The following is a 20,000-nucleotide window of genomic DNA, read 5'->3' as shown; positions in this document are numbered from 1 at the left end:
TTTGTAACGGAGAAATTGGATCCCTAAAATACAGCAACCCCGCAGATTAAAGGAACATATGCGCACGCACGCGTATACATTCGCGTGTACACACGCACATACGCACGCACATAAATAGATGTTTGAAGATCGTCATTCCGTAATGTTTTACGCTGGAAAATCATACACTACATTATGAAGTTTGACAGCGCAGACTAGTATCAGCAAACCAAATTGCACTTAAATGGTGGTAAATTATCAGAACACATCAATTTGACTCAAACACACTCACGCACGCACGCACGCACGCACGCACACACGCACACACAAAAACAAACACACTCACACACACACACACACATACACGCACGCACACACACATACACGCACGCACACACACATACACACACACACACACACACACACACACACACACACACACACACACACACACACACACAAATCAACATTTTGAGAGAACAATCACATACCTATTGCACCTTGATCCAGATCATGTCGCTGTGCGCCTTTGGACATGAACAGGGGATTCCTGAACAAATCCTGCCAAAGAAAGAGCGTAATTTTAATATTGCAATTGTACAATTCAAACAAAAAACAAAATTCTTGTGCACATATCTGGGCAAAGGTGGAGGCAAATTTCCACACTCACAATATCATTTTCAAAACAAGGCAAATGTACAAGGTGAATGCTATCAAGAGTATTGAAACATTCGCTTCTTTTTTTCTTGTTTTTAACAAAAGGGTAGGCAAGTGGGTCAAAAAGAGACAGGAACAGTTTGTTAGAAATACACAACAGAAAACGGCACAACATAATATTTAATTTGTCATCGTGTTGGGTAAATGATGTACTCCGTGCGCATTTAAAACGAATGACTGTGGCATTAGTCGACCGAACAGAAAAAAAAAGAAGAAAAAAAACAGAAAAAAAAGTGATGTGCAAGCAAAACACACTTTGCAATTTGCACACACACACACACACACACACACACACACACACACACACACACACACACACACACACACACACACACACACACACACACACACACACAAATAAGCTAATATCATGTAGTTGTATACAAAAATCTGTCAGCAAACTCCAAAGCCGTGCACTTTGAATTGCTCGTTTGGTTTTTTGTTTGTTTCTTTCCTTGTTTCTTTACTTGTTTCCATGTCAAGACGGCTTTCTGCGTATAGATGTTGCACAAAGACGCCATACATCTCACCGCTATCTCACATTACCTAGCTCTTGGTGCCAAACGAAGCTAATAATATGCATGTGAACTAGGCATGCCCGCAGCTTTGCGTCTATCGAAGGCAAAGTTTTTCAACTCAAGTTTGCTTGGAGTCTTGTTTATGTCGGTTTGACGCTCAGCCAATGACCTGTTTTGACACACACACAACTTTTCTTTGTTTGTTTGTTTGTTTGTCTGTTTGTTTGTGTGTGTTATTTTATATTCTCTCGTTCTCTCTTCATGTGTTGTATAAAGGACAGGTTGGAAGAATAGGCTTTGCCTAAAACCTTTATCCTTTTGTAATAAAGTTCTGAGTCTGAGTCTGAGTCTTTCTCTCTGTCTCTCTCTGTCTCTCTGTCTCTCTGTCTCTCTCTCTCTCTCTCTGTCTCTGTCTCTCTCTCTCTCTCTCTCTCTCTCTCTCTCTCTCTCTCTCTCTCTCTCTCTCTCTCTCTCTCTCGCTTTCGCTCTCGCGCTCTCTCTCTCTCTCTCTCTCTCTCTCTCTCTCTCTCTCTCTCTCTCTCTCTCTCTCTCTCTCTCTCTCTCTCTCTCTCTTCTCTCAACGTTTCCTTTAATTTTGTTTTCCGTGTTTTCACCTTCCAGATACCTGTGGCCTCAACGTATCATAATGTTGCGTGAGGTGCACATAATGATTTTGCCATACACAAACAGAAGATAAGAGGACAGCAAAAAGGGGATGAAACGTCAGTGTACTGTACGTGCCAACTGACAAACATGCACCTATTACGTGTGTGTTTTTAGATTTAGTCAAGTGTTGACTAAATGTTTTAACGTAGAGGGGGGAATCGAGACGAGGGTCATGGTGTATGTGTGTGTGTGTGTGTGTGTGTGTGTGTGTGTCTGTGTGTGTGTGTGTGTGTGTGTGTGTGTGTGGAGCGATTCAGAGAAAACTACTGGACCGATCTTCATGAAACTTGACGTGAGAGATCCTGAGTATGGTATCTCCAGACGTTTTTTCATTTTTTTTTATAAATAGCTTTGATGATGTCATATCCGGCTTTTTGTAAAGGTTGAGGCGGCACTGTCACACCCTCATTTTTCCATCAAATTGATTGAAATTTTGGCCAAGCAATCTTCGACGAAGGCCGGACTTTGGTATTGCATTTCAGCTTGGAGGCTTTACCTCCGAAAACGGCGTATGGCTGCCTAAATGGCGGGGTAAAAAACTGTCATACACGTAAAATTCCACTCGTGCAAAAAACACGAGTGTACGTGGGAGTTTCAGCCCACGAACGCAGAAGAAGAAGAAGAAGCTTGGAGGCTTAAAAATTAAATAATGACTTTGGTCATTAAAGTTGTCATTAAAATCGATTTTTCGCAAACAGATTTAAAATTTATTGCATCGTATTCTTCATCATATTCTGAATAAAAAGACATAATTATGTCATGTTTACTCTTAAAATGTGATCACAATTAACAAAAATAGATTAATTAGTCTTACGATAAAAATTTACGAAATCGATCCAAAAATGATTTCATCTTATTCTTCATCATTTCCTGATTACAAAAACATATAGATATGATAGGTTGTATTCAAAACATTGTTAACAAGAATTCAGAAAAGCGCGCTTTCTTGCGTAGCACAATACGCTACCGCGCTATTCTGGCGTGTTAATTTCACTGCGTTTTGCTCGTGGAAGGTGAGCGATTTCCTTCTCGCGGGGTATTACTGTCTTGGTGAAAAACTTCAGTGCGATCAGTTTCATTCCTTGAGTTCGGCAGCTTAACTAACTGTAGTAATTTCTCCTTACGCGACTTGTTAAAATCTGTTTTTATTCAATACATTGTTGACGGTTTTACACCTATAGCCTTTGCTCTAACTGTCTGTCTATCTGTCTGTCTGTCTGTCTGTCTGCCTGTCTTGTCTATTTGTCTGTAAGTCTCTCTCTGTCTCTCTCTCTGTCTCTCTCTCTGTCTCTCTCTCTCTGTCTCTCTCTCTCTCTCTCTCTCTCTCTCTCTCTCTCTCTCTCTCTCTCTCTCTCTCTCTCACACATTAACGTTTCTTTCTTTGTTACCATGCTTTACACTAACGCTTTCCAAATACCTGTGGCTTATTTTTCGATGTGAAAAAAATTGAACTTGTTATGCCAATTTTCTTAGTCAGCCTCCACAATAACGTAAACAATGCAGCGTAACCAGATATTTGGCATTAAAATTGGTTGAACAATATTCCACATGTGCAGGGCTACCCACGGACACACTCCTAGTGCGTCCCGGGACCCCCACTTTTAAATTTCAGAGAGTCCATGGACCCCCACTGCAGTATTTTAGAGGGTCCATGGACCCCCACTGCAGTATTTTAGAGGGTCCATGGACCCCCACTGCAGTATTCTAGAGGGTCCCAAGGGTCCAAAAGTCGAAAAGTCCCAGTGTACTTATAAAACATTGTGGTCACGTATAGTGTACTGCGAAGTGTCGATTGCAGTCTGAAAATGGTATCTACGGTATGCACGATAAAGGAAATTTAGTGCGTCCTAGGACCCGCTCTTTTAAAATCTAGTGCGTCCAGGGACCCCCTCCATATATTTCTAGTACGTATTTTCGGCTTCTAGTGCATATGGGACGCAGGGACGCGCGCTATGGGGAGCCCTGATAGTATGATCATTCCTAAAATAAGTTTATTGAACAATTCAAGCTTTACATATTGATAAAAAAAAAAAAAGTCGCGTAAGGCGAAAATACAATATTTAGTCAAGTAGCTGTCGAACTCACAGAATGAAACTGAACGCAATGCCATTTTTCAGCAAGACCGTATACTCGTAGCATCGTCAGTCCACCACTCATGGCAAAGGCAGTGAAATTGACAAGAAGAGCGGGGTAGTAGTTGCGCTAAGAAGGATAGCACGCTTTTCTGTACCTCTCTTTGTTTTAACTTTCTGAGCGTGTTTTTAATCCAAACATATCATATCTATATGTTTTTGGAATCAGGAACCGACAAGGAATAAGATGAAAGTGTTTTTAAATTGATTTGGACAATTTAATTTTGATAATAATTTTTATATATTTAATTTTCAGAGCTTGTTTTTAATCCGAATATAACATATTTATATGTTTTTGGAATCAGCAAATGATGGAGAATAAGATAAACGTAAATTTGGATCGTTTTATAAATTTTTATTTTTTTTTACAATTTTCAGATTTTTAATGACCAAAGTCATTAATTAATTTTTAAGCCACCAAGCTGAAATGCAATACCGAAGTCCGGGCTTCGTCGAAGATTACTTGACCAAAATTTCAACCAATTTGGTTGAAAAATGAGGGCGTGACAGTGCCGCCTCAACTTTCACGAAAAGCCGGATATGACGTCATCAAAGACATTTATCAAAAAAATGAAAAAAACGTTCGGGGATTTCATACCCAGGAACTCTCATGTCAAATTTCATAAAGATCGGTCCAGTAGTTTAGTCTGAATCGCTCTACACACACACACAGACACACAGACACACAGACACACAGACACACGCACATACACCACGACCCTCGTTTCGATTCCCCCTCGATGTTAAAATATTTAGTCAAAACTTGACTAAATATAACAAGTCGCGTAAGGCGAAAATACAATATTTAGTCAAGTAGCTGTCGAACTCACAGAATGAAACTGAACGCAACGCAACGCAGCAAGACCGTATACTCGTAGCATCGTCACTCCACCGCCCGTGGCAAAGGCAGTGCCCGTGGAATTGACAAGAAGAGCGGGGTAGTAGTTGCGCTGAGAAGGATAGCACGCTTTTCTGTACCTCTCTTCGTTTTAACTTTCTGAGCGTGTTTTTAATCCAAACATATCATATCTATATATTTTTGGAATCAGGAACCGACAAGGAATAAGATGAAAGTGTTTTTAAATTGATTTCAAAAAAAAAAATTTGATAATAATTTTTATATATTTAATTTTCAGAGCTTGTTTTTAATCCGAATATAACATATTTATATGTTTTTGGAATCAGCAAATGATGGAGAATAAGATAAACGTAAATTTGGATCGTTTTATAATTTTTTATTTTTTTTTACAATTTTCAGATTTTTAATGACCAAAGTCATTAATTAATTTTTAAGCCACCAAGCTGAAATGCAATACCGAAGTCCGGGCTTCGTCGAAGATTACTTGACCAAAATTTCAACCAATTTGGTTGAAAAATGAGGGCGTGACAGTGCCGTCTCAACTTTCACGAAAAGACGGATATGACGTCATCAAAGACATTTATAAAAAAAAGTGAGAACAAAAATTCGGGGATTTCATACCCAGGAACTCTCATGTCAAATTTCATAAAGATCGGTCCAGTAGTTTAGTCTGAATCGCTCTACACACACACACACACACACGCACGCACACACGCACGCACACACGCACATACACCACGACCCTCGTTTCGATTCCCCCTCGATGTTAAAATATTTAGTCAAAACTTGACTAAATATAACAAGTCGCGTAAGGCGAAAATACAATATTTAGTCAAGTAGCTGTCGAACTCACAGAATGAAACTGAACGCAATGCCATTTTACTCGTAGCATCGTCAGGCCACCGCTCATGGCAAAGGCAGTGAAATTGACAAGAAGAGCGGGGTAGTAGTTGCGCTAAGAAGGATAGCACGCTTTTCTGTACCTCTCTTTGTTTTAACTTTTTGAGCGTGTTTTTAATCCAAACATATCATATCTATATGTTTTTGGAATCAGGAACCGACAAGGAATAAGATGAAAGTGTTTTTAATATGATTTGGACAATTTAATTTTGATAATAATTTTTATATATTTAATTTTCAGAGCTTGTTTTTAATCCGAATATAACATATTTATATGTTTTTGGAATCAGCAAATGATGGAGAATAAGATAAACGTAAATTTGGATCGTTTTATAAATTTTTATTTTTTTTTACAATTTTCCGATTTTTAATGACCAAAGTCATTAATTAATTTTTAAGCCACCAAGCTGAAATGCAATACCGAAGTCCGGGCTTCGTCGAAGATTACTTGACCAAAATTTGAACCAATTTGGTTGAAAAATGAGGGCGTGACAGTGCCGCCTCAACTTTCACGAAAAGCCGGGTATGACGTCATCAAAGACATTTATCAAAAAAATGAAAAAAACGTTCGGGGATTTCATACCCAGGAACTCTCATGTCAAATTTCATAAAGATCGGTCCAGTAGTTTAGTCTGAATCGCTCTACACACACACACACACACACACGCACGCACACACGCACACATGCACGCACATACACCACGACCCTCGTTTCGATTCCCCCTCGATGTTAAAATATTTAGTCAAAACTTGACTAAATATAACAAGTCGCGTAAGGCGAAAATACAATATTTAGTCAAGTAGCTGTCGAACTCACAGAATGAAACTGAACGCAATGCCATTTTTCAGCAAGACCGTATACTCGTAGCATCGTCAGTCCACCACTCATGGCAAAGGCAGTGAAATTGACAAGAAGAGCGGGGTAGTAGTTGCGCTAAGAAGGATAGCACGCTTTTCTGTACCTCTGTTTGTTTTAACTTTCTGAGCGTGTTTTTAATCCAAACATATCATATCTATATATTTTTGGAATCAGGAACCGACAAGGAATAAGATGAAAGTGTTTTTAAATTGATTTCGAAAAAAAAAATTTGATAATAATTTTTATATATTTAATTTTCAGAGCTTGTTTTTAATCCGAATATAACATATTTATATGTTTTTGGAATCAGCAAATGATGGAGAATAAGATAAACGTAAATTTGGATCGTTTTATAAATTTTTATTTTTTTTTACAATTTTCAGATTTTTAATGACCAAAGTCATTAATTAATTTTTAAGCCACCAAGCTGAAATGCAATACCGAAGTCCGGGCTTCGTCGAAGATTACTTGACCAAAATTTCAACCAATTTGGTTGAAAAATGAGGGCGTGACAGTGCCGCCTCAACTTTCACGAAAAGCCGGATATGACGTCATCAAAGACATTTATCAAAAAAATGAAAAAAACGTTCGGGGATTTCATACCCAGGAACTCTCATGTCAAATTTCATAAAGATCGGTCCAGTAGTTTAGTCTGAATCGCTCTACACACACACACACACACACGCACGCACACACGCACGCACACACGCACATACACCACGACCCTCGTTTCGATTCCCCCTCGATGTTAAAATATTTAGTCAAAACTTGACTAAATATAAAAAGGAAAAAGAAAAACAAGTCGCGTAAGGCGAAAATACAATATTTAGTCAAGTAGCTGTCGAACTCACAGAATGAAACTGAACGCAATGCAACGCAGCAAGACCGTAGCATCGTCAGTCCACCGCGCACGGCAAAGGCAGTGAAATTGACAAGAAGAGCGGGGTAGTAGTTGCGCTGAGAAGGATAGCACGCTTTTTTATATTTAGTCAAGTTTTGACTAAATATTTTAACATCGAGGGGGAATCGAAACGAGGGTCGTGGTGTATGTGCGTATGTGTGTGCGTGCGTGCGTGCGTGCGTGTGTGTGTGTGTGTGTGTAGAGCGATTCAGACTAAACTACTGGACCGATCTTTATGAAATTTGACATGAGAGTTCCTGGGTATGAAATCCCCGAACGTTTTTTTCATTTTTTTGATAAATGTCTTTGATGACGTCATATCCGGCTTTTCGTGAAAGTTGAGGCGGCACTGTCACGCCCTCATTTTTCAACCAAATTGGTTGAAATTTTGGTCAAGTACTCTTCAACGAAGCCCGGGGTTCGGTATTGCATTTCAGCTTGGTGGCTTAAAAATTAATTAATGACTTTGGTCATTAAAAATCTGAAAATTGTAAAAAAAAATAAAAATTTATAAAACGATCCAAATTTACGTTCATCTTATTCTCCATCATTTGCTGATTCCAAAAACATATAAATATGTTATATTCGGATTAAAAACAAGCTCTGAAAATTAAATATATAAAAATTATTATCAAATTTTTTTTTTCAAAATCAATTTAAAAACACTTTCATCTTATTCCTTGTCGGTTCCTGATTCCAAAAATATATAGATATGATATGTTTGGATTAAAAACACGCTCAGAAAGTTAAAACAAAGAGAGGTACAGAAAAGCGTGCTATCCTTCTCAGCGCAACGAATACCCCGCTCTTCTTGTCAATTCCACGTGTTCTGTGAGTTTGACAGCTACTTGACTAAATATTGTATTTTCGCCTTACGCGACTTGTTGTACCTCTCTTCGTTTTAACTTTCTGAGCGTGTTTTTAATCCAAACATATCATATGTATATGTTTTTGGAATCAGGAACCGACAAGGAATAAGATGAAAGTGTTTTTAAATTGATTTCGAAAAAAAATTTTGATAATAATTTTTATATATTTAATTTTCAGAGCTTGTTTTTAATCCGAATATAACATATTTATATGTTTTTGGAATCAGCAAATGATGGAAAATAAGATGAACGTAAATTTGGATCGTTTTATAATTTTTTTTATTTTTTTACAATTTTCAGATTTTTAATGACCAAAGTCATTGATTAATTTTTAAGCCACAAAGCTGAAATGCAATACCAAAGTCCGGGCTTTGTCGAACATTACTTGACCAAAATTTCAACCAATTTGGTTGAAAAATGAGGGCGTGACAGTGCCGCCTCAACTTTCACGAAAAGCCGGATATGACGTCATCAAAGACATTTATCAAAAAAATGAAAAAAACGTTCGGGGATTTCATACCCAGGAACTCTCATGTCAAATTTCATAAAGATCGGTCCAGTAGTTTAGTCTGAATCGCTCTACACACTCACACACACACACACAGACACACACACTCACACACACACACACACACACACACGCACATACACCACGACCCTCGTTTCGATTCCCCCTCGATGTTAAAATATTTAGTCAAAACTTGACTAAATATAAAAAGAAAACATATCCTTTCCAAGTAAACACCAGTCTGGGCTTTGCGTGATGTTAGTAGCGTAGCTTATTGAATTGCAGTGAACGGAATGCGTAGCTGATAGAGAATGGTTTGTACAATTTACAATGTTTACAATAAGTACATAATATTTTCTTCTGTCTATAGGAAACAGCTGCCAGCTAGTTACGGAAGGCATGATTTTTCAAGTGGAAGGTCACATGAGACAAACTGGACGGATTCATCTTAAAAAGCCTATGCACTGACTAAGCACCATGTGTTGTATACCTTTACAGAACTTCAAAGTTCGTGATACGAATATCTAATTAAATACTGAAAACGTTCTTTATAATTTTTGTGTGAAGACATGTAGGCAAAGCATCAACAGTTAAACATCAACTTCACAGAAGAGAGCTTTTGGATCTACAATCAACCAGATGGACAATACACTGCAAGCCGTGTCGAAACATGTGTTCATACCATTCTGCTCGACAGGGCTTTCAAAACAATTCTAAAGACAGCATTCATCTCATTATTAGCTAACTAAAAAAAAATTAAAATTAACCGTCAAACACTTTAATCAAACCCAGCGGGACATTAGCATCAGCTTATTCAATTGCCTTATCCCATTACAGTCCGTTAAACCCAGTCAACAAAATCGGTCCAAGGAGTTTACAGACTTGTTAGAAAACTTAAACAATCTTGTATCAAAAATATCATGAGAGTCTTCTTCTTCTTTGTTCGAGGGCTGAAACTCCCAAGGTTTTTACGTGTATGACCGTTTTTACCCCGCCATTCAGACTCTGCCATACGCCGTTTTGAGGGTAACCATTAAACTCACTTCAACACATCCGGTGCCAAGAGTTTATAGGCTACACACAATAGACAACTTAAAATATCTCGCACCACACAGGCAAAGGGACTCATTACAAGGCAATCGGTGCGTGTGGTTTATACACACAACAAACAACAACAAAATAGCTCCTATTACGTCAAAGAATCTCAATTCAAACAATCGGTACCAGGAGTTTATATACGCAGAGGACAACTAAAAAAAATATCTCGTATCAAGAAGTTCTCGAAAAAGATCCCTGGTACAGCTTCTCCCCGGGGTACCTGTATGGGGTTTTTTTTATTTTTTTTTTATTTTTTTTTATTTTTTTTTTTGTTATCCAACTTTTCTTTTCTCTCGTACCCACACATTCTCGCCCTAGGTGTAGTGTCGTGTTTTACTGTGATGTTTTATATTTATTGCAGCTTTTCTTTTTCCTTCTCTGGGTACACCAAGAAAAGTCATAAACAAGGCCCGTAACTCCAACATGTGAAGCGGAACAGCAGACGTTGCTCGCGCTGTGGCAGTATCACAGCATGGCGTCTGTTTTAAAATGACGCCAACAATTTTGAATGGATGCCAGTATATCTGTGTCGCTTGATGTGGAAAGGAGGATTTGCTGTAGGTATTTTATGGGGAAGTTAGTATAAGTGATATTGTTATTGGTTTCTGTAACCTTTTCACTAAGTTTAGTTGTTAAGATACTATACAAAATACACTTCCCAGGATAGACGTTAACATCGGATCATCCGGAACTTAAAATGTAGGTGCTTATTACTCAAAAGAGACCAACAATTTTGTTCTGCAATTTTATGAAAAAGTAGTCTGATTAATTGACCTAAACTGAGGCTAAACAAATCTTCAGACTCTGGTAATTGGACAGGAGAAGAACAAGGGACAGACGTATTTTCTTCGTCCTCAAACTTCTGTACGTGGCACTTAATATTTTCATTTTTAAACAACGCGTTTTCACACATTTTGAAAAAAAGAATCCGAATCAGAAAGACTATTATGCTTACATTGCAAAATCATCGATCGAAAAAGAAGGACAGTAAATTTATGAGAGGTTCACTCTAAACAAAATTGAACACATTTTGAACATATATCTGTAACAAGTTTTGGACACTTTTGCGACATGGTATATAGTTCTGCTAGCAAAAGAAGCACACATAGTGTCCACTAGTATTTTCATAATAAACATACAGTGTTCACAAGTGTTCATTCGAACACTATATATTTATTATGTGTGACTTTTTCGCTAGTAGAACTATGTACTATGTCACAAAGTGTTCAAAACTTCTGTTTAGAGTGTTTAATCATTGACAGAACGAAACATTCTCGCCATCTTGATATCACAGAAGCTGACCTGAATCCTCCGTCTCGGTTCCCTTTTCTACTTATCATTTGTCCGTCCGTCCATTTCATAGACCACTGAGTCCAAGTTCTAGTGAATCTTTCGCTTCCTCTGGGATTAAACGATTCATAATCTCGTAAAATAATTTTATAATGTAATTTTTTTTATTATTATTACAAAGCACCTGAGCCAAACTAAACTACCTCTTCTTGATTCTTTTTTTTTTCTTATTCGCTGAAGTCAAATGTTATGGCATCCCATCTCATCCCATCTCATCCCATCTCATCCCATCTCATCCCATCTCTTCCTTTCCGCCCTCTTCTTATGCACTCTCACTTTTAAGGACCAATCTCAGTGAAACTCTGCTTCTAAAATTAAACGCGTATGAAGGTAATTTTTACCTAATCAAAGCCACAAACAAGCGAAAGGTTTGGCACGCCAGCCAAATTGATTTTGCTTCGCAGGCGTGGAAGTGCGTGACCTGTAATGGCTTTAAAGTGGTGATTCTAAGGGTTCTGTGGAGTAATCCTATAGACTGAAACACCCCTGTTAACACGCTGTTTCCGTGTCAGGACTGGGCTACATTGTCGAAGATTATTTATTTTTTATAACTCTGTATTTTGCATGTTTTCTGTATTAAAAAAAGTATAACAGTGGGGAAAACAAGTAGAAATGGGGTTTAAATAGAACGTCCGATTTTTTTTCTCGTTTGTTTTGTTACCTTAAATACACCGTCGAAATCCAGACCCTTTGTGAATATATATAGCTAAATCAGTGTAGAAAAATATTTGTTTCTGGACTGTGGTTTTTCTTATGTACTGAGAGTAAACATTTCAACGATTTTTTTCCGGCTGTAGTATTGTATCTGTTCAGCACACTCCACACACACATTTTAAAAATGTTATAGTGATTGATAGATTATTTACACAATTTTACTGGTAACCTTTGGCTGGGGACTGAGCCAGAAAAGTAAAAGAACCAACAGCTAGTTTCTGCTCACTGTGCTTATTCAGGAGGTCAAAAGTTTCAAATCCGATTGTCGATAGACAAGAAAAGTGTTGGTGCCTATGGAGAACACTACGACTAAGACAATTCACGCTTCAGGTCTGAGGAAGTTGGACTCGTTTACTAGTTACATTTTACACTATTTACGCCCCTTTGCAAACTACAGGTAAGCCTAATAGAACAAAATATCACAAATAAAAACCATAATTATTTTGCGATCGAAGTTTAGTCTTCAGAGAAAATGACACACCTCAATTTCTTGCAACAGTTGCACAACAAGTGTGCACCCTTATCAGTATTAGAATAACTAATTCCCAGAAACAATGCCCCTTTAACAGAAGCGCTCGAGGGCCCCGGAAGACAGCCAAGGTTGGCATGGAAAGTAAATGCAGAAAACGTCTGTTTCGGCAAATGGGTCTCTAAACTGCGATCCCAGAAGCGGCAAGCAGGCTGGTTTTGCAAACAAAAACAGGAAAGTTTCGCTCTGGGACTATTTTCAGGAGCGTCTGGAATTTGAAACCTTGACTAACGCCAAGGCATGGCACGTGCAAAAAAAAAAAATTCGGATGAGACGGTTCCAAGTTTTGCACTGCAGTTTTGATCCTAAACTCGGCACATGAACCGGAGCGGGTCGTGTGCATGCAGCAGTCAGTATAGCCACGAATTATAAAACCTTCTCTTGGTTTTTGGAGTCGAACTTAATAGTCTGTTTTTAATATTGAATACACTGTAAACTGAAGTGTTCCACTTTTGAACACACCTTTTGTAACCAGTTGTGAACGCTGTCTGACGAAGTATATAATTCTAATGGAAAAAGTAGCACACGTCTTAAACACTATTAAATGTTTACCATGTGTGTTACTTTTGCTGGTAGAATCATATTTTATTGCACACAGTGTTCACTACTGCCGGGTTACAAAAAGTGTGTGCAAAAGTGGAACACTTCAGTTTACAGTGTAATTTTGTCTTTCTTGCAAATCTTATAGTGCAAACGAAAAGTACATCGTGCATATAGTTACACACATTAAGGAGAAACGCACTGTTGTCATGTTGTTCGAAAATCAGTTAATGCACCTCTGGGAACCGACGTTAAACACCAAATAAAAAAAGAAAGAAACCTCTGGTGGTCTTATTTTTCAGCTAAGAGACGTCCCCTCCCACACAGTCTTCGTCTGTTCTTCGCTGGTTGACAGATTTAAGGTAAATTGAAGAAGGGTACAGTAAACACAATTCAGCTAGTTCACTTGCTTTCCTTGTCAGCGAGTATTTCTAAAGGATATGTAAACATTGAAATTTCGGCGTACCTTAGCATACCTACAGAAAAGTAAAGAAAGAAAAGTGTAATAGCATACTAGGTTATTTACCGCGTTGATAGACCACTGCCCTTGAGTCGGGTATTCATACCCCAGTGTATTCCTGCTTTACTTGTATAAATTAAGGTATTGCTTGGAAATATAAATGTGTATACACCTTAAATTAGGTATAAGTGGGGAATACGAAATTGATATCTTCGTAGCTTGTTGTACCTGCTTCAGTCGGATTAATTCATGTCATCACATTTATACCCCAGTAGAAATGTTGGTTTCACTTAACTGGTATAAATCAAAGCATTACTTGGAAATGTACGTCTTTAATTGGGTATAGATGGAGTCAAACCTTAAATTATTATTATCAATTTGTTTGTAACTGCTCCAGACATTCTTGTTCTTCTTACCTGCAGTCTCTTGTTTCTATTGTGCTCCATATAGTTTAATTCGTGTCCTCATATTGGTACACCAGTTTGTTTGTTTGTTCGTTCATGGGCTGAAACTCCCACGGCTTTTACGTGTATGACCGTTTTTACCCCGCCATTTAGGCAGCCATACGCCGCTTTCGGAGGAAGCATGCTGGGTATTTTCGTGTTTCTATAACCCACCGAACTCTGACATGGATTACAGGATCTTTTTCGTGCGCACTTGGTCTTGTGCTTGCGTGTACACACGGGGGTGTTCGGACACCGAGGAGAGTCTGCACACAAAGTTGACTCTGAGAAATAAATCTCTCGCCGAACGTGGGGACGAACTCACGCTGACAGCGGCCAACTGGATACAAATCCAGCGCGCTACCGACTGAGCTACATCCCCGCCCGATACACCAGTGATAAATGTGGTCTTAATGCAGTGGAACAAAGTAAAGCATTAATCGAAACTATTCGCTTTTAATAAGGTATAAGTGGTGAACAAACTACACTGCTAACTATCTTTGTAGTTTGTTGTACCGGCATATGTCTGTCGCTTTGCATGATCATGACTGTCCAGTCATCAATTAGTATAATACGTGATTAACATCAGTTAAAGCGGGACCAACAACAAGCAGTTGGCTTATAGCGGGAATCCTTGAAAACACTTAACTTTACTGCCATCACACACACTGAAATGTATGGTCCAAATTCATATAATGATGTATGATATCTGGTGAATGTAATATGACCAGCTATGCGTAAAGCCTTTCTTAGCCTTTTTGAGTCACTTGAGAAAAAGTGACTCTATGTAATCGGTGAGTGTTAGTCTGTCCGGCCGGCCGTCCGGCCGGCCGTCCGGCCGGCCGTCCGTAGACACCACCTTAACGTTGGACTTTTCTCGGAAACTATCAAAGCGATCGGGCTCATATTTTGTTTAGTCGTGACCTCCAATGACCTCTACACTTTAACGATGGTTTCGTTGACCTTTGACCTTTTTCAAGGTCACAGGTCAGCGTCAAAGGAAAAATTAGACATTTTATATCTTTGACAAAGTTCATCGGATGTGATTGAAACTTTGTAGGATTATTCTTTACATCAAAGTATTTACATCTGTAGCCTTTTACGAACGTTATCAGAAAAACAAGGGAGATAACTAGCCTTTTCTGTTCGGCAACACACAACTTAACGTTGGGCTTTTCTCGGAAACTATAAAAGTGACCGGGCTCAAATTTTATGTGAACGTGACTCATTGTGTTGTGAATAGCAATTTCTTCCTGTCCATCTGATGCCTCATATAATATTCAGAACTGCGAAAGTGACTCGATCGAGCGTTTGCTCTTCTTGTTTGTATTCTGTACGGCAGCCCTCTTTGAAAAAGATATGAATTGAATGACGCACTGCGTCGAAAATCGTCACTCAAGAAAGCATATTATAGTTATTGTACAGTGCATAAGAATGATAGGAATGGTACGCTGGATGGAAAATCGTCACTCCAAATATCGTATCATTATTGCACAGTGCGTTAAACATAACAAGACATATATTCGAGATCGTCTCAATAAATCTGCGTTTCTGGTAACAGGATCGGAACAGTTAGTGTACGTGTGTGTGTGTGTGTGTGTGTGTGTGTGTGTGTGTGTGTGTGTGTGTGTGTGTGTGTGTGTGTGTGTGTGTGAGTGAATGTGTGTGTGTGTGTGTGTGTGTGAATGTGTGTGTGTGTATGTGCATGCGTGCGTGAACATGCGTGTGTGTATGCTTGTGTGTGGGAGGGGGTGTGTGTATGTGCGGGCGCGCACTCTCTCTCTCTCTCTCTCTCTCTCTCTCTCTCTCTCTCTCTCTCTCTCTCTCTCTCTCTCTCTCTCTCTCTCTCTCTCTCTCTCTCTCTCTCCTCCACCTAAGACACAAAATAGGCCATACATTCTCAAGAACGAAGGTTAGGTTAATTTGACATGACAGGTGTTAAGTTGCAACACCATCCCGTAAGAAACAACCGACTACTTCATACACAAACACCAAGAAGTAGGCGCCACAGGTGAGAAATAATACTTTCACGCATAAAGGCCTAAATTTTTAAAAGGCCCACATACGTAGTACATGTACATGGGTGCGTCTCAGAATCTCGTCCTCTGTTTGTGACATTATCACCAAAAGTAAAATCTTCCCAGAAAACGTTGATAATACTATTTACACACTTCTCAGGGTGTACCTTTTCAGTTTAAACAAGAAAAAATATAACATTGCCTTTAGTTTGCCATATATTGAGCATTATTTGGACCATGTGTGCAAAATCACCCGTGTAACATGGAAACAATAAAAGACAAAAAAACTGCATTTATAAGGCTGAAAACGACTTTTATTCAGTTATTATTGTTGAATCACAAGCCATTATAGAGTTCAATATGAAATGACTACATGCAAACAACAAAATAATGTTTTTTTCAAAGTTCCATGCATTCGTCAAAATTTCAATACAAAAATGAAAATTAATTAATGATATCCTGATCAGAACATGTTGATACATGGCATTCATTCAGTCTTATTGACATTTAACCTTTACAATAGCATATATACAAAGATTTGTTGCTCCAAGACAAAATGTTAGAAAGTTATCCCAAAAGAATGCAAAATGGTCACCGATGTAACATGGAAACATCACTTTTGTAACAAAGAAACGGTTATGCTTTTTCCCACAAACTTTACTAAATGAAGCTGATTTTGCAACCAGATTCTTCTTAGGTAAAATGCCAAACACTAAAACAGGAACAGAAAGAAAAAAAGCTGGACAAAATCAAGCAAACTTTGCCCCAAAAAAGAGAAACATTAATGAAAAGTTCATCACCGACGTAACTCGGAAACGAACAACCAGACATGTATTATAAGGTTTGACATGAAGAATGCAAATGTTTAAAAGTGGTTCATTCAATTGTTAAGACAATAAACCAAAGGCATTTGTTACATATAGAACAGTTGCCACTTGCAGTTAATTAATTTATTTTAAAAGAAATAATGCCCCCTGGCATTGAAGGTGGGGTCACGAATCATGGTTGCATCAGATGTAGGGACAAAGGAAATATCATCGATCCCTGGAAAGCAATAGTAGTTCCCCTCCGGTTTCCTTCGAAGGAACGTTACCACCAGTTCATCAGGTCGAATCTCTTGCACCTGAAACATGCAAGTACCTGCGATTTCAACTAAAGATTGATGCAATATGTGTACTAGTTTCACTAACATGAATTTGTTTAATGTCTATCAAGATTTTGATGCATCCACATTCACTGGCTAAAAACAAAATAAAGTAATTATTTTGTTCAGACTTACCATTCCATTGAACATACAACTTTTACAATTAAAGAAAACATTGACACTTACCGTTCCTTTAAATGGATTTCGGAAATTTAATTTTGATCATAATTTTTTATATTTTTAATTTTCAGAGCTTGTTTTTAATCCAAATATAACATATTTATATGTTTTTGGAATCAGGAAATGATGTAAAATAAGATGAACGTAAATGTGGATCGTTTTATATAAAAAAAAAAAAATTATTACAATTTTCAGATTTTTAATGGCCAAAGTCATTAATTAATTTTTAAGCCACCAAGCTGAAATGCAATACCGAAGTTCGGCCTTCGTCGAAGATTGCTTTACACAAATTTCAATCAATTTAATTGAAAAATGAGGGTGTGACAGTGCCGCCTCAACTTTTACAAAAAGCCGGATATGACGTCATCAAAAGTATTTGTCGAAAAAAAGAAAAAAACGTCCGGGGATATCATACCCAGGAACTCTCATGTCAAATTTCATAAAGATCGGTCAAGTAGTTTAGTCTGAATCGCTCTACACACACACACGCACAGACAAACAGACACATACACACACATACACCACGACCCTCGTTTCGATTCCCCCTCTATGTTAAAACATTTAGTCAAGTTTTGACTACGTGAAATCGAAAGAAAAACTATTATTAACAAATGTTTAGCCTAATTTTTCACTTCATAGAATATCATAGCAGCAAAAACTCACCTTTTCTTAAGAACCTTGGGTGTTGATCACTGTCGTAACAAAATCACAGACTTCGGAAACATTCTCGAAATCTTTCTTCGCTGCTGGAACCTGAACTATTTCTCTCTGTAACTGCGCATGCGTAGTCACCCGCACCTCTAAGTCACTACGCGCAAAATAGTTCTAATCTTTCTTCAAAACTCTGAACATTATTTGCAAAACCGTTCACCATCGTAACGGAATTTTGAAGAAGCATGTCATATTGCGCAACTTTCAACTTAGTTTGCAGATGCAATTTTGAGAAAATAATACTTAAATAACATTTAACTTAGCGAGTTTCTATGCCCTTTCATGTCAAGATCGTGTTGAAGATGAATATGCAAATTCTAAAGTTCAAATTTAGGACTTGTTGCTGTTGCACGCGTGTGGAAACCTATGTTACGACAGTGATGGCAAACTTTCAAGCGATTAATTTCGTTTAAAAAAACAATTCTGTGGACAAAATAACATTTCAACTGTCAAGTACACTTAAACCAAACACACATAACAAAAATAGCAGTCCTTGGACATTCTAAACGATTCTTGTAGTGAGGTACAAAACTAGTTGATGGTTCATGTCACAGATCAGACCTCCATTTTTCACGCATTTAATCATTTCTTTCGCAAAACAACCTTCATAATAATCATGCAAAATACTCAGTTTTGTTTGTACTATATCTTTATTCATTTTACTTCTCAAAAATACCAATATCATGATTTAAAATTCAGTATGTTTCAATTGTGGGCTAATTTGATTATGACACACACAAAAGGATCAGTTTCTGAGACGCACCCACATACCTATTTTATTCATTTTTTCACTACAGTAGTCCCTTCCATTTCCGGCCCTTTCGTGGGCGTGAACCTACCCGGAGCGGCCAGCTTTCCCATGACTAATGAGTTTTCCTTCTATAATTGACTCTTAATGGCCGTTAACCTGTCTGACGCGGTCAACGGTCACTGATTTTTGCCCTAAGGTGCCCCTCTTACTCGACAGGAGCGGCCACTTAACGGCCACTTGTCACTTTCGCGGGCGAGCGCCTGTGGTGTGTGTGTGTGTGTGTGTGTGTGTTGTGTGCACAGACGGCACAGCACGAGCAGACGACATGAATACTTACGCATGCGCAAACTGTAAATACAGACATGCGCATACATGTACATTTACGGCAGTCACTTCCGGATCGATCACAGCTGATGTGAGTTTGAAACACTTGTTTATCTGACACTCAAATACATATATAATAATCCAAACAACACACATAGAAACATACGAAACAATAGCTTAGCCAGGACGATCGAGTTAAACACGCAAATAATTAAGATGTATAAACGAAAGCAAAACTAACAGAGACAATGAATCGGCGGCTCGTGGATGATCGCTTTCTTTTCTTCATGAAAACTTGATCGTGTTTTTTTGGGTTTTTTGGAGGAGGAGGGGGCCTGTAATGAACGGCCACCTGATATTTGCGGTCACCTTTGCAATGACTAATGGGTGACCGGATATGGCAGGTACTACTGTACCTATTTTATTCATGTTTTTATTACTTAGTTAGTGGAAGAATCTTTTGTAATGAAGGTTTGATGGTGTATGCTTTTAATTAAGCGTTGCTGACTATGAATGTAGATGTAAATGCTTGTATTTTATAATTGTGTTTTAATTTTAAATGTGTCAAGCCCAAAGAGCATAATTGTAAAGTTATGATGTTGCGCTATATAAATGCTCATTTATTATTATTATTATTATTATTATTATTATACACAGGTAGGACTGTCACGCTTGACCGACTTCAAAAGGTAAATTCAACCCGCAAGGGAAAACTTTCAGTGTAGTGAATGAATCAATATTGCTGATCTGGCAGATTACATCCATGTCATGTGCAGGGTTCAGTATGTAGAGTCGCGGAATTTTGAATGTGTCGACGAAAGAGGGTGTGA

At 38.1% G+C, this 20,000-nt stretch overlaps 1 protein-coding gene across 3 annotated transcripts in view; it reads right to left on the bottom strand.

Moving 5' to 3' along the window:
• LOC138960170 (calpain-B-like) overlaps nucleotides 1–20,000 on the bottom strand; it is a 64,047-nt gene that overhangs the window by 34,943 nt on the left and 9,104 nt on the right. For all 3 annotated transcript variants that reach the window (XM_070331932.1, XM_070331933.1, XM_070331934.1), the window contains exon 2: nucleotides 471–540. In XM_070331932.1, coding sequence (XP_070188033.1) covers nucleotides 471–540 — 70 coding nt within the window. The remainder of the gene's footprint in view (nucleotides 1–470; nucleotides 541–20,000) is intronic.

This window comes from Littorina saxatilis, linkage group LG2 (genome assembly GCF_037325665.1).
Source record: "Littorina saxatilis isolate snail1 linkage group LG2, US_GU_Lsax_2.0, whole genome shotgun sequence".
Lineage (NCBI taxonomy): Eukaryota > Metazoa > Mollusca > Gastropoda > Littorinimorpha > Littorinidae > Littorina > Littorina saxatilis.
This window is presented reverse-complemented; position numbering and strand designations above follow the sequence as displayed.